The sequence below is a fragment of the Myxocyprinus asiaticus genome, chromosome 31 (genome assembly GCF_019703515.2).
Source record: "Myxocyprinus asiaticus isolate MX2 ecotype Aquarium Trade chromosome 31, UBuf_Myxa_2, whole genome shotgun sequence".
Taxonomy (NCBI): Eukaryota; Metazoa; Chordata; class Actinopteri; order Cypriniformes; family Catostomidae; genus Myxocyprinus; species Myxocyprinus asiaticus.
The window spans coordinates 14,402,306-14,418,788 of NC_059374.1; the positions used below are offsets into that span (position 1 = coordinate 14,402,306).

General features: G+C 38.5%; 1 protein-coding gene across 1 annotated transcript; it reads right to left on the reverse strand.

The window, feature by feature from the left end:
• Positions 1-5,138: 5,138 nt before the first annotated feature.
• LOC127421898 (protein phosphatase 1A-like) lies at positions 5,139-14,171 on the reverse strand. Its single transcript, XM_051665107.1, has 6 exons — positions 13,508-14,171; positions 11,289-11,860; positions 7,302-7,419; positions 7,030-7,144; positions 6,649-6,712; positions 5,139-6,472 (listed from the first exon to the last, which is right to left on the reverse strand). Exons 1-6 carry the CDS (start codon positions 13,908-13,910, stop codon positions 6,455-6,457), a joined length of 1,290 nt encoding a protein of 429 aa, XP_051521067.1. The 5' UTR covers positions 13,911-14,171; the 3' UTR covers positions 5,139-6,454.
• Positions 14,172-16,483: the final 2,312 nt, after the last annotated feature.

Sequence of the window (16,483 nt, forward strand, 5' to 3'; positions counted from 1 at the left end):
CTAGGGAGAGACTTGTTACTGAAAACAACCAAGGCATGTGGAATCTATTCACTCTCCCTTGCATTCAAAACAGTGTCTTAAGCCAGCTGCTTGTGCATAAGCACAAAACTAAGTAATATTTTTAACAGTGGTTAGATAGAATACAGTGATGAATTTAAGCTGCACAACACAACTCCTCATGTTTATGGCTCCCTGTGACTAATCATTTCCCAGAAAAAAAAATGGCTTGTAGACTTTTGAGAATGTCAATGAAAGATCTCATACTGGTGATTCCAACTTTCTCTGAAAGAAGCACATGTACACTGCTGCTTAGGTGATTTTGAACTTTAATCCATCAGTCCCTTGTGCGTAAAGAAATGTATACACCTAAAACTAGAATATCTTTATGTAAATAGGGCAGTTCTACTGTGGAGCTGGAATTGCAGCCCAATTTTGATTAGACCGATGAAACATTTATATGTGTACATAAAGATTGTGTTGAGTGCACAATCAGTGTGCTTATTGGACCAACATCACTTAAGTATTTTTGGATGACATTTAATTTTACATTATCTTAAGATAACACTTTTTTCTCTCTCGTTTAGGAGGTGATAGAGAAGTCTAAAGCAAGAGATATCCCTATAAAATCAAATCAAATCACTTTTATTGTCACACAACCATATACACAAGTGCAATAGTGTGTGAAATTCTTGGGTGCAGTTCCGAGCAACATAGCAGTCGTGACAGTGATGAGACATATACCAATTTACAATAAACATCAGATTTACAACACAATTTAAAATCTAATATACACATAATTACACACAACACAATATACAAATAATAACATACACTGTACAGTATACAATACACACAATATAGAATACACATTATACAATAAAAAGTATATATAGTATATATAGAATGTAGAGTAGGTTGTATTGTACTGTATTGACATTCAGGCTGTCGGTTGATAGTAAGTTGTTAAGAGAGAATCTAATATAATAATAATATAATTTATGACCGGTGCGAGATATAAGAGTAAGAGTAATAAAGTGCAGTGCTGATGTATTTTGATCGTGGGAGATCAAGAGTTCAAAAGTCTGATTGCTTGGGGGAAGAAGCTATCATGAAGTCGGCTGGTGCAGGTCCTGATGCTGCGATACCGCCTGCCTGATGGTAGCAGTGAGAACAGCCCATGGCTCGGGTGGCTGGAGTCTCTGATGATCCTCCGAGCTTTTTCACACACCGCCTGGTATACATGTCCTGGAGGGAGGGAAGCTCACCTCCGATGATGTGTCTGGCAGTGCGCACCACCCTTTGCAGTGCTTTGCATTTGTGGGTGGTGCTATTGCCATACCAGGCGGAGATGCAGCCAGCCAGGATGCTCTCTACAGTGCAGGTGTAGAACCGTGTGAGGATGTGGCGGTTCATTCCAAACTTCCTCAGCCCTCTCAGGAAGAAGAGGCGCTGATGAGCCTTCTTCACAACGGCCTCAGTGTGGACAGACCATGTGAGTTCCTCAGTGATGTGGACACCCAGGAACTTGAAGCTGCTGACTCTCTCCACTGGTGCTCCATTGATGGTGATGGGACTGTGTTCTCTGTCTTTTCTCCTGAAGTCCACCACAAGCTCCTTTGTCTTACTGACATTGAGGAAGAGGTTGTGCTCCTGACACCAGTGTGTCAGAGTGTGCACCTCCTCTCTGTAGGCTGTTTCATCATTGTCAGTGATCAGACCTACCACCGTCGTGTCATCAGCAAACTTAATGATGGCATTGGAGCTATGTGTTGCCACACAGTCATGTGTGTACAGAGAATACAAGAGTGGGCTGAGAACACAGCCCTGCGGGGCTCCAGTCTTGAGGGTCAGTGATGAGGAGATGTTGCTTCCTATTCTAACCACCTGGCATCTGCTTGACAGGAAGGCCAGGATCCAGCTGCACAGCGAGCTGTTTAAGCCCAGAGCCCGGAGTTTCTCATCAAGCTTGGAGGGCACTATGGTGTTGAATGCTGAGCTGTAGTCTACAAACAGCATTCTCACATAAGTGTTCTTTTTTCCAGGTGGGAGAGAGCAGTGTGTATTGTAGATGCAATGGCATCATCAGTGGAGCGGTTGCTGTGGTAAGCAAACTGCAATGGGTCTAGTGAGAGAGGCAGCACAGTGCAGATGTAATCTCTGATTAGTCTCTCAAAGCATTTGCTGATGATGGGGGTCAGAGCAACAGGACACCAGTCATTTAAGCAAGTGATTTTGGATTGCTTTGTAACAGGCACAATGGTCGATGTTTTGAAGCATGTGGGGACTACAGACAAAGAGAGGGAAAGGTTGAAAATGTCCATAAAAACACCAGCCAGTTGGTTCGCGCACGCTCTGATGACACGGCCCGGAATGCCGTCTGGACCCGCGGCTTTGCGGATATTCACCCGTCGGAAGGATCGGGTTACATCCGCTACAGAGACGGAGAGTGAACTAACCTCTGTAGCTTCGGCTGCGAGAGCTCTCTCCACGAGGGTGGTGTTATTTCCCTCAAAACGAGTATAAAAAGTATTTAGCTCATCCGGGAGAGAGGCAGCGGTGTTCACAGTGGAGTTTTTATTCCCTTTAAAGTCTGTGATGATATTATTACCTGCCACATGCTTCTAGAGTTGGTGGTGTTAAACTGTCCTTCAATCTTGTTCCTGTACTGACGTTTATGCTCCTCCGCGTTCCCGGAATTAAAAGCGGAGGTCCGCACATTAAGTGCCGCGCGAACATCGCTATTAATCCATGGCTTCTGGTTCGGATAGATCCGTATTGTTTTGGTCGGAACGACGTACTCTACGCATTTTCTTATGAAACACGTTACGCTATCAGCGTAAAGCTCGATGTCGTCATCAGAGGCGGACCGGAACATCTCCCAGTCCACGTGATCAAAACATTTCTAGTGTCCCCATAAATCAAATTGCTTATAAATCATACTAAATGATTTTTTTTTTTTTGAAAATGTCAAAATGCAGAAAGTTTTTTTTGTGAGGGTTAGGTTTAGGGGTAGGGTTAGGGTTAGGGGATAGAATCTATAGTTCGTACAGTATAAAAATCATTATGTCTATGGAGAGTCCTCATAAGGATAGCCACACCAACATATGTGTGTGTGTGTGTGTGTGTGTGTGTGTGGTTTGTTTGTTTTCAACAGGACGGCTTATGAATGGAGAGTGGAGTGATGACCAGGCTGGTGGAGCTTGCCATTCCTGTAAGCAGTGGAGTGGTGAAGAAGCTGGTTAGTGGGGCTATTGGAATGGTGGAGTGCTGGAGCTGGAGGAGTAATGGTGACACAATTTTTGGTTATTTTAACTCTGTCCTTCAGTACATTGGATTTGAAATGAAACAATGATTAGGAGTTTAAAATGCAGACTTTCAGCTTTAGTATGAGGGTATTATTTGGTCATCAAATTCAAAGTATCTGCAACCAAGTACTAAATATGATTATTTTATTTAGGTTTATAGGAACTTGTGCAATAAATGTTGGTCCTCTGAAATTGGCAGTCTGTCAAATGTCTATAATTACTACATGGTTTACTTGATACATCTGAAAATACCAACAAATTTAAGCTGAGAGTTTGCACTTGAAGTCCATAGTCATTATTTAATTTCAGATTCAATGTACTGGACCTAACTGTAGGTGTGTACTCTCACTTTTGTAATCTCTACCTCATTAATAACTTTCGATGTGTATTTAATCTATGCCCTTCAATGTATTAACCTTAACACAGTTTCATCTTTCTTTACTACTCCCAGTTCTCTCCAGCAGCAACAGACTTGACTCAACACCTGGTCTCTTCTGTGGCCTATGACATGGTCTGCTTCCAGTGGTGTAATGTAACTAAGTACATTTACTCAAGTACTGTAAGTACACATTTGAGGTACTTGTACTTCAATTGGTTGCCTTGTTTATTTTGCACTATTAACCAAACTTCTTTATTGTGTTAAATTGAGCAGTTGCTAACATTCATTGATATTCACTTGTTGTGCATGCTTATGTGAATGTCTTAACATAAGATAACATTAGGATGTGAGTAACTATGACCACAGAAGCACAAGAAATATATTAATACATACATAGTGTAATTGTATTCTACGTTATGGGAGCAATCCCCCTTCCCTCCAAAATTAAACACAGAAAAACTGATTAATGCTGTCTCTCCATCACTCGCCAGAAAACATGCTATTATGAATGTAGTCATCCTAGTAAACAATATACATTATGCGTTAATATTTACTGAAAATTGTTGCAAATATAGTCGCTAGTGCTGTCTGTCCCGCTTAAACCCATTCAAACAGGTTGACAGTGCATATTTGTTTGGAGCTATTGACAGCTACAAGAACCACATGGTGGCAAGTTCAAAAAGTGTCGCAACTCTGTGTTTCAATGCTGCTGCATCTCGCAAGTCGACAAGGAACAACCACAACACAACACGCCCATTTCAAGGAATGTGTCTGCCAAATGAATAAATGAGTAAATGAATGCCCACTTGGATAATAAATTGATTCCATTGCTAAAATAACTTTTAAAATTCTATCTAATCACTGTATGATTCATGTTGTCTTAACTGTGTAAATGGGCTATAACAAATAATAACTTTTAAATTATATCACATATTATATTATTAAACCGAAGATATAAAAGTGAAATTAATCATTTCCCTGTTCTGTTTTCTCCAGTTAGCTCACAAGCAAACCGGTTAGCCTATTAGCTTAGCATACTGCTAGCTTCTTCTCCTCTTCATTTTCATCACATATCTGGTCACTGTTGCCACCTAGTGACACGGCAGTATAATTGTATTCATAAGAACTTTTAAGTTACGGTCTGTTTATTAATTTTACAAAGTTTTCATTTTTTTTAAATAATTTTTAATAGTGGTTAGGGTAAGGTAAAGGGGCAGGGGAAGATTTAGCTGTAGGGTTGCTGCAGCACTGCTAATAAACACAACACACACAGTTATACACTGGATGTGACATCCAACTGTTGCAAGACGTCAGCATTTCTCTGGTTATTTAAATGGGGTGTAAATTGTAGTGGGTATGCCTTGACACAGACACTTCTCCTTCATCCTGGGGCTTCAGGGATCTCATAACAATAATATACACTTACAAACAGACATTATACAAAATAAGACCCTTCAAAGACATCTTTATTGGTGTACTCAAGTCAAAAAATTCATCATTTAAAGTATTTTTAAAAAACAACATCAAAAACACATTGCAGAGGAGAAAAAGAAATATGAGACAGAGACAGACAGAGAGCTAAACATAAATCAACAAAGACAAGTACTATATAATTACAATTATAATGATTATATTATATATATTATACTTATAAATATATTATTGACTGTATTGAAATGGCCTGTCTTAAAGAAATGTTCCAGGTTCAATACAAGTTGTGCTCAATCGACAGCATTTGTTGCATATTATTAATTACCCAAAAAAAAAAAATATATATATTTTGACTCGTACCTCCTTTTCTTAAAAAATAAATAAATAAATAAATAAATCTTGGTTCCAGTGAGGCACTTACAATGGAAGGGCAATTTTTTAACATTCACTGTTTCAAAAGTATGGCCACAAGACATAAAGGATATGCATGTAAATATGATTTTAGTGATGATACAATCACTTACTAACCTTTTCTGTGTAAAGTTATAGACAATTTTACAACTTTGTTACCATGATGATGTAATATCAACAAACCCTAAAACCCAAAAACGACTGTGAAAATTATGATTTTAACAACTTTACAGCTCAAATAATACACAAGTCTTAACAGAAGAATTAATGCAAGTACTTTTATAAAATTATATGCTTCACATTTCTGTTTAAACCCTCCAAAAATGGACCCCATTCATTTCCATTATAAGTGCCCCTCTGAAACCCAGATTTTTGCTTTTTTTTAAAGAAAAGGAGGAACTAGACTAAACAATTTTTTGTGGTAATCAACATTATGCCACAAATGCTGTCGACTGAGCTCAACTTGTACCGAACCCGGAATATTCCTTTAAGCGCATTTGTGCAAATCATAAAAACCTTGTCAGATAGTGCTAAACCTTTTTTTAACTTGGTTAACTGTAAAACAATCCAGAACCACAATATTACGTAAAAGGATTAATTGCAGAAGATTTAGAAAAATGAAATGTTAGTAAAGTGAAGTTATTTAAATAAAGTGAATGCATTCCACAAGAAGTACAATTTCTTTAACACAGTGTCTACTGTAGAATGCTTTGCCTTCATGGAAGTCTTTGATCATTTCACCATCTCTTTCCTCTTGCTGTTTCTATGTTTACAACAAACAGCATTGTACAGTTTGGCTAAACAGTTTGACCTCTTTAAAGCAGGTGGCACAGAAATGTCCTCCTTTCATTATTCTCCTCTGATTATTACGTCTACAGAGATACAAGGCTTGATTCCATTTCCAGGGTAACTGCCACTAGTTGGAATCCTACGAGCCGCCCATTTCCTAATATAAAAGTATACATGAGAATTATGTAATAAATGACTTTTCATGACTTTGACACCAAATAACTGCATGTGATTTTCTAATTAAATTGTTAAATTGTGTTGAATGAATCATTAACATTGTAATTCAAGAAAGATTTAACATGTGAAATAAGATTTCAAAGTTTCAGCACCTACCATCTGCTCAATAGATCTAAAGGCTGCTGAATATTTTTGATATGCGGCAATTATGCAATCTCTCCTGCAAAAGAAAGAAAAGAGTCAGAAATGCGCAAGCATTTTGTCCACTGGAAATGTTTTTGGAAAGATGTATTTTCAATGTTTTTTCGGCTAAATGATCAACACAAAGGTACACAACAGTACATCACATACATATAGTGCATCTACCCTGAATATGGCCAGATGCTGTCCTTTCTTTCTTTCTTTCCTCCTTAACCATATCATTAATTAGTCATTATATCTACCCAAAAATGGCCACAAAACAATCATGTTTTCAGACACTGTACAGGACAAAAAAAAAAAAAAAAACAGGTACTTCTCACTTTCAGTACCACTCACTTGCATGAAATGCCGCCACCTGGTGGAAGGCCCGGAATGTTCTCAGATGCCAGGAATTTCATCACGTAAAGCAGGTCAGGTTCCTTATCTTTAGCTCTGATAATGTGAATGATCTCTGAGTAATGTGAAAGGAAAAGATACGATTATACAGAGAAACTCTTGACATTTTGGAGACTTTATATTATACACATCTGCTAGGAGGACTTCTGCATCTAATCAGGCCTCTTTATAGTATCTGCAACATTTTATACAGAATGAAATGGTCCGTTTACCTTCCACTTTTTGCTCAATGATTTGCTCAAGCTCTGTCTCATGTTGCAGTGCCTCCAATTTAACCTTGGGGGCGCCATCGAAGCAGATGATGATGATGCTGATGTTGTCTAAACTTCCCTGGAAGATGTGAGAGACATTTTAATAATCTAAAATTAAACAGAAGTCTAATATCAAAAGGATACTTTCTATAGAACTATTTCATACTATAGAACCTTTAAAACCTCATCTATCTAGAGCCTGTGTTCTATGTCTCAATTCATTCTTTGTAACTACGTGAATAGATTCTATAAAACCATCACAATGGACCATCCATAACATTTTATGAATTTTGTTTTTGTTTTATTGCACCAACATTTAAGTAAACATTGCTTAAAGATACTTTCTCACTTTGAGAAACTGAAGTAGCCATAAAAAAGTATTGTTTAACTTTATTTTTTAGCAAAAAAAAAAAAAACATTTTGTGACAAAAAGGTTATTTGTTTTTATTTATAAAGAGTTCTTTGAAGTTTGAAGAAAAAAACTGAGGCTTCTACATAGAATCCCAATGAATTTTTTTTTTTTTTTTTTTAAAGTGTAGATTACTTGATATTTTACTTTAAAGGGTCATGACATGCCTTTTCTTATTATTCATGTTCCTTGAGGTGAACTTATAATATTAGTAGTATTTTTTTGCACAAAAAAAAAAAAAAAAAACAGTCATATATTTGTAAAACATAATCCTTTTCCACCCTCATTCTGACCCTCTGTCAGAATGCTTGGTTTTGGTGCTGCTTCTCCTTTAAGACTTGACAGTACACGCCTCTATTATGATTGGCTCTCTGCTCTTGACTGACCTGCACTCTCCTTGCCATCTCACTGCTCACCACTACTGAACGGGCTACGGAAGTGATAAAATAAACTAGGCGTTGTTGTGTTGTTGTGGAGGCAGTCAGATACAAATGTTTACCACAGTGTGACATCAAAATATGGAGGAAGTAGAGAACGAGTCATTTTGACGGCTTGTTTTCAAGAAATGCTCTTTTTGCGGTGAGGAGGAAGTTTTGAGTTCTGAAACTTACAGTATATGCTTTAATAGTACAATTACCACTTATATGTCAAAAGATCAAGGAACATTTGATTCTTCATGTCATGACCCCTTTAAAAAAGCCTGCCTAAAATGCCTAAACAATTTTTTTTTTAATCTCACAACAAATGCTATGATATTTTTCATGATATTATAATAGAATAGATAAATCTATGTCAATAATACTAGAACACACTAAGAAATAGCAACACAATACACTACAATAGATGATTAAATATCCAACAGGAAGTGGTAGAGTTCAAGCAAGAATTCAGATCACTGTGTTCACAGACAGCTAATGCCAGTTCAGACTGGTTACAATCCAAAGGCTCTCTTGGCCTGGTCAAGTAGTTGGCATGGATCTCCCTGAACCTGAAGACTTAGACAGTCTGAAACTCACCCGTAATCCCCATCTATCTCTCTCTCTCTCTCTCTCTCTCTACCTGTCTTTCTTGTAATCATTCTATTTAAAGCGCAGTATCTTCATAAAGAACAGGTCAAGCTGTTTCTATTACGTGCATTGTAATCTTCCTCACTTTAACTTGCGGCAGGGAAATATCGCATTATATATTACATAACCTCAGAGTAACCTGTAATCATTTTACAAAGTTTTAGAAGGCTGCTTGTAAACATTATGTCTGGCAATTGATAAATACCAGATGACTTAATCAATCTCAGACTTGAGTCATTGACTCTGACCTGCATCATTAATGAACAAATGACAAGTGGCATAAAATAATGCTGTACTGAAGCCATGAAGTTTATAATGTGACAGGATTGATGGTACAGTGGCATTAATTTCCAGGGATCTTCTACTGCTTCGTCTTGCAAAGCCAGAAATTATGATGATGTCACAATAATAGAATACCAGTTAGTTATAAAGAAATAACCTATTTAAATTACTATGCATCAGTTTTCGCAAATGGTTGTACATACATGCTGGAAAATGTAGAGACAGACTGGAAAATATTAGCAAAATTATATTACATGTCTCCTTGCACATATCGCGACATTTCCTAGGTGAAATGTCCAATGTGTGTTTCTAAAAGCAAATAAAATTGTCACCTAAACAGAGGAGGTTTTAAGAATAATGCTCTATTAAGTTTTAAATCAACCAAAACTACCTACCCTAAGCCTTAAACCTTATCCTAACCGATAGTATCATAAAAAGCAAATGTAACATGACAAACAAAATGAAACAACCACATCATTTTGCACATCTACAACACTTTTGACACACATGTGCAACACTCAGTTGAGCTACTGCAATATTAGAGGCTTGAACAAGCTTCTAAATAGAGTTGGTTATGTAATGCAGATGTTAAAATGTATCAGCATACAAATCATGCACATTAGTAAAAGAGCTTTTTGATGTTATAAGATAGCATTGTGTGAGGAACAGGGCAAAAAGTAATTGTTTATGAATAGATAATCTGCTGTTTTACTTGTAATTTGTGTAAAAGTGACAAAAATCGTTGTTTTAGCACATCTAGTGAGCACAAAGCATTGAATACTATATCCCACAAATTTAATGCAATGCACTAGGGATGTGCACGAGAAATCAATTAATCGAGTACTCGATCAGCTTTAAATATTCGATTAGTAAAATCACTACTCGAATATTGCAATTAGATTTTTCTATGTGCCTTTGCCTTTCCATGGGAAACAATTAAATCTGCTTTTCTCGACTAAATCTTGCCATTACAACTCAATCCATTGGTTGGCACTGTGGATACTTGACGTTGTTAAAGGAACAGTTAAATACTGTAATTATTTAAAGTGATTGTATCACTTTAAAAGACTTGGAATGTACAGTGTGTGCAAATGTTTTTTGTCATTTTTAAATAAGAAATGCAGGTTCAAACATTCAAGGTTGAATTTAAATTCTAAATTTCAAGTAATCGATTACTCATTTTCTTATGTGTTAGAGTACTCGACAACAAAATTACTCAGAATGCCCATCCCTACAATGCACTCCACTTGATCTTCCAATTTCATTGGGAATAAACCAGCGATTTTAGCATCTTTATTTATTTTGTCTTTTCTTGACATTTTTACATTAAATTGGATTAAAAATACAAAAGACCTGATTGTATTTTCGAGACGATAACTGGATGGCACTCATATTTAACAACCAACATAATGTGGTCATGTGACAACATGGTCGTATACTATTGTTTTAAATGTTTATCATTTCACCTTGCATACTGTTTCATATTCTTCTTACAACTACTACAATAATTGCTTGATGAGCTCAGTTTTCCTTTCGGTGTTGATATATTTTCTATTGAAACAGGATGTTTGGGTGGTATACAGTATATCAAAGGGCTTTATCCAAATAGGCTTTAGTTATGTCACAGCCATGGTGAGCCATGATTGGCTACTTGTTAGTCAGGTGGTATTAGGGGAGGGACATTCTCATACTAGAAAGTATTTGATTGGACAAAAAGCAGTGATGCAGATGAATCATCTATATTTTTCATCAGATGGTACATATTAAATGTATATCTACTTAAGGTTAATGTTTACAACTTTGAGGAGTACACTAGCATATAGATGGCTTCAAAGCTGATAGACATGAACTTAAAGCCAAAAAAATAAAAAAATAAATAAAAGATACAGTAGGCAGTATCCATTATATACCGCACAGAATGCAGTTAGCAGTATGCTAGTGTTTAGAAGCGCTCGTTGCACTGGTGCTCAGTAAACATGTCTTTGTTTCCTAGCAGACTGTTTGAAAACCTGCCCACCCTGACGCCCTGAAGTTGCGTAGTAATCTATCATTTCAGTTGGAGTTTATAATTTTGGCAAGTGTTTGAAACTTTTGTGTGCAATAAGCAACAGATGGTCTGTAAACAGTCTGAGGGCATGCTGTCTGAGGCTGATTCACTATCTACTGCCAAAACCATCCGTTGAAACCAACCTTATATAGGCAGAGGTCAATGACCTGTGCACAGATGTCCCTCAGATCATCACAGACCTGCAGGCGGTTGCGTACAAACGCACACAACTCCTCATTACCGATGGCATCCCAGACACCATCACATGCCACAACCAAGAACTCATCTTCTGGAGTCCTCTCCAGCTCGTACACCTCAGGTTCAGGTGACACCAACTGTTCAGTCTGAGTCCTCCATTCCACCTCCTTAAAGTCGAAATCGCCAAGACCCCGAGACACGGCCAGTGAGCCATTGATGCGCTGCAGGGTGACGGATCCACCAGCATTCTGGATGCGCTCTTTCTCACGTGGGTTGAAGGGTTTGTGGTCCTCCGTGTAGAAGAACACCTGGCCATTCCGGCAGAGGAAGGTCCTTGAATCGCCGCAGTTGATGAAGTAGATGTTCCGTGGAGAGATCATAACAGCAGTTGCCGTTGAACCACTGTGGTCCCAGCACTCATTGCGGGCCTGGGTATGCATGTGGCTGTCAATGCCAAGGAAGCCATCTCTGATGCCGTCTTTGACCTGTTCTACATCCTCACCCACCGTTACACCACCTGGTTATATAATCATACTGTTTAATCACAGGGTCAAACACCGTAACTTCTAAACAAGGCTCCTGACCTGACTTTCAACCTGCTTGAGTGAAGCTTGTTACAGACTGACGGTTAAGCTTTTAGGCTAGTTTCTCTGACCATGATTAAGATTTGTTGCATTTTCTTGACATGAGGCTAATGCATTAACTAATGTCAACCGATATTTTGGCCAAGCCTATTAATTAACTGAGATTATCTCTGTACATCAGTACACGGTTATCATCCTTGCTACAACGCTTTTAACGGCTTTTAAAGTTACGTTTAATTGACAAAATTTGTGATTCTTTAAAAAGAAGAAGCAAAAATCGCAGTTACAGTGGCACTTATAATGGAAGTGAATGGGGCCAATTTTTGGAGGGTTAAATGGCAGAAATGTAAGGCTTAAAATATATGTTAATTCTTCTTTTAAAACGAGTGTATTATTTGAGCTGTAAAGTTTTTTTTGTAAAGTCAATTTAATGGTCATTTTAGGGTTTACGCGTTTTCATCGTTATGGCATGTAAGCGATTTTATCACACTAAAATCATGTTTACACGCATATTCCACATCTCGTGGCTACACTTTTGAAACAGTGAGTATTTTAACGTTCACGGATTGGCCCCATTCACTTCCATTGTAAGTGCCTCACTTTTATTTAAGGTGTATTGTTTTTTCAATATTTACAGTAATCTAAATTATGCCACAAATGCTGTCAAACTTTATTTTAACTTGTATTGAACCTGGAATATTCCTTTATTTTTTATTGATTTCAAAGCTTTTACAAAGTTCAGCTTTCTGATTATCATTAAAAAGCACACAATGTTTGACCACTAGCCTTGAAGTGGTCTGTCTTGTTTTTGTCCAATCGCTTTTGGAAAATATGCTTTTTCCACCCAGTATTAAAAATGTGCCAATTTTAGTTGTTGACAAATTAATAATAATAATAATACAAAAGTTTTATTCAAATATCTAGTTAGCAATGCATGCTAAGGCAATTATCACCTAGGGTTGCCAACTGTTAGCCGGGATATCCCGTATTATGGCCGAAATTAAGATGCTAGGACGACTATTGTCCTAGTGGTGAAACGCTGGAGGGGGACACCCCGCACCCCATCGGAAGGTTGATACAGCCTATATTGACAGAATCGTGTCCTGTATTGGAGCAATAAAATGCTGAAATGGAACCCCCATCATAGGGAAATTCACCAGGTGAAATTCTTGATCGTGCAGATTCCCACTGAGATGACCGAATTTTGCAATTCAAAGGTAAATGTGACCCCGCCTTAAGATTTTTTGAGTAGAGATGTGCTATTACTTTTTTAAGCGATCAGATTATAATTTGTACAATGGACAATAAAACAGGCAAATAAAATCCTTACATTCAAGGAGGAAACTGAGTCATACCTAGGGGCCAGAACATTGGGACCAGACTTGGGGGTGAGGTATTTTGATTATGGCCAGAAAGCAACAGCCTATCCCTCTGAACATCTTAACTTCTGTATAACAGCACCCTAGAAACCACCAAGATCACCCTAGCAGGAATAATGATTTTACTTTTGAAAAAAGCTTATTCTACAAAAAGGTTTAATTTGACTACCATATACTGTAGATTGTATAAACGGTGAGTACCTGTGTCAAGAATAAAATCCAACAGGTGTCTGGAGCAATACTGAGCCACCATCCTCCCCGCATGTCCATCATACACAGCAAAATAGCTCCAGTCTGGAAACCCATCAGCCATTTCTGGCATGCAGGTGTGGGCGTCCTCCATCTGGGCACGCCAGCCCTGCATACTGGCCATGGCGTAGTTAATGCCATATTTTGAGCCCCCCTCTTCTGTGTCCTTATTCAAAACTGGCATCTGTAGGTAGGGGCTGGGAATGTCCTCTTCATTGTCAAAGTCATCCTTATCGGTTCCTGGGTGCCTTTGCCCACCCTTAAAGAAGAAGGTAACCATCTTCTCAGTTTCCTTCACCAGCTGCCTCAGGAAAGAGGGCACCTCCATGGTGCTGGCCCGCCTGGCTGTTCTCATGGCCACCTGGATTCTCCACTTGAGTCTCCTGCTAGTACTGCTCCTCAAATTCCTCTTCCTGGTCTTTGGAGGTGATCCTGTGCCTCAAATTGAGTTTGAGACAATAAACAAGCGGTGATGGCTGTACAAATGGTGTGTTTTCAAAGCTTACCGTTGATTTGGTCACTCTTTGTATGCTAAAGAAATTTTTGTTTGTACAATAGCTCACTTGACTCTTTTGGTCCCCATGAAATCCATTGGGTAGAACTAACAGAAGCTTATGTTCTGAAGTCTCATGAATTCTGTGTGTTTATCACTTTTGCCAAGCACCTATCAAGCTCTGATTGGCCAATCTATTTATGTCCACTCATCCTTAGACACAAACGCTAGCTGCACTGTGTTCTGTCTCTCCCTACCTCTGTTTTACGCCATCATCTAATCCCTACTTCGTAATGTGCCTGGATTAGTTTGCAGATTCACATGCACTTGAAGAACCACACAGTGTTTCATAATGAGCATCCAAAGCATGGATGCATATTGTGTGTTACATATAAAATCCAGGGACAGGCAAACAGGATGGAATTTATTGGGACACTATATTGATATTGAGTCTTAGTGGGATGTGTCCAATTTTCAAACCCTCTTGTTTATAAAAGTTTTTAATAATGTAAATGTGGAATATGCTACCAAATAGTAAGAGAAACATTTGGTACACATCCTGTGGATCTATAGTAAATTTAATATATAGAGAATAAAATGTGCACTTTTAAACAACATAATCCCATTCTTTAACTGTTTGCATCTACTTGATCTTAGAGTCACTAAGGGGCCATTCACACAAAAAGTGTTTGTGTGTCCATCTGTGCTGTGTTTTAATTGTCTTTGTAAACATGCTCTTGATGGATGTCTTTGACAGCTGCGCCGTGTCACACTGTTCATTCAGCGTTTCTCAAATTAGTGCCACATTTTTTTTATGGTGTGTCAAGTTTATAGAGCTTCAACTTTTAGAAATGCATCTTGTGTTCCATTCGTTGCACTGCGTCTATAACCCCCCCCCAAAAAACTTTCTGTCTGAAAGTTGTTCTACATAATGTATGTTTTATTTACTTCTTTACACTTGCCGTCAATGTATCCAGGTAAGGAGGTGCCACACTTATATTCAGTACATCAGTACGATTGTGAGTGTGATATTGCTTTTTTAAACAACAGTTCTATAGACAAGAAATTAATATCAACTAACTTACATTTTAGACACAATATGGACAGTTGGTTAATCTCTTTGTTTTGCTGCCAAAAACCACACAAAGCCTAAGCAGGATCAATCATTGTGTGTCGCTGAGCTACACACAGACTGACAGCATGTCTGAAATGCCTTAAACACAGACAAGCAGAGTGATACAAACAGTGAAGCGCCCTAGTGCTGTTTTACTAATTATCAGCAATCTTGGAACACCACGTGTCCAATCAGATTGGAGAACAGGAACTAACCGTTTAATGTGTATCATTATGTCCCCCCACTTATGAGAACCACAAGTTGCCATATACATTCTTAATCCTCTGTATGTAAACATTGGGTTTCTCTGTAATGAATAGATAGATTAATGTAAATGCTGAATTGCTAAAGGAGGAATGGCTACCTGAAAGGTTGCATAGCATGTCAGCATGTCTCTTAAGCTAATTGTCTTTATGAGTAATAGGAGTTGGCCTCCTTTGGAAGCCCTACTTCTTAGAAGGCTTGCAGATTATCTGTGTTTAAGTAGCACAAGTGTGGGATGTTGGACCAGAGCCATTCATACAAAATGACTGATTACATTGAGGCAGGGCATTGCAGGACTCTGACATTAAAACAAACAGCTACATATCTAGAATTAGAATACAGGTGCCTCAGTATCCTATATTGCCAAAAGTATTCGCTCATCTGCCTTTAGACGCATATGAACTTAAGTGACATCCCATTCTTAATCCATAGGGTTTAATATGATGTCGGCCCACCCTTTGCAGCTATAACAGCTTCAACTCTTCTGGGAAGGCTTTCCACAAGGTTTAGGAGTGTGTTTATGGGAATATTTGACCATTCTTCCAGAAGCGCATTTGTGAGGTCAGACACTGATGTTGGACGAGAAGGCCTGGCTCGCAGTCTTCGCTCTAATTCATCACAAAGGTGCTCTATCGGGTTGAGGTCAGGACTCTGTGCAGGCCAGTCAAGTTCTTCCACACCAAACTCGCTCATCCATGTCTTTATGGACCTTGCTTTGTGCACTGGTGCGCAGTTATGTTGGAACAGGAAGGGGCCATCCCCAAACTGTTCCCACAAAGTTGGGAGCATGGAATTGTCCAAAATCTCTTGGTATGCTGAAGCATTCAGAGTTCCTTTCACTGGAACTAAGGGGCCAAGCCCAGCTCCTGAAAAACAACCCCACACCATAATCCCCCCTCCACCAAACTTCACAGTTGGCACAATGCAGACAGACAAGTACCGTTCTCCTGGCAACCGCCAAACCCAGACTCGTCCACCAGATTGCCAGATGGAGAACCGTGATTCGTCACTCAAGAGAACGCGTCTCCACTGCTCTAGAGTCCAGTGGCGGCGTGCT

Bases quoted from the DNA above. Each gene is read 5' to 3' on its own strand.
- LOC127421898 (XM_051665107.1), bottom strand. From the start codon at position 13,910: ATGAGAACAGCCAGGCGGGCCAGCACCATGGAGGTGCCCTCTTTCCTG. The intron at 7,420-11,288 runs GTTGGTTTCAAC...CACATCTTCCAG, and splicing joins TTGACCTCTGCCTATATAAG to GGAAGTTTAGACAACATCAG. The intron at 6,713-7,029 runs GTGAGTGGTACT...TTTCTTTTGCAG, and splicing joins GGTGGCGGCATTTCATGCAA to GAGAGATTGCATAATTGCCG.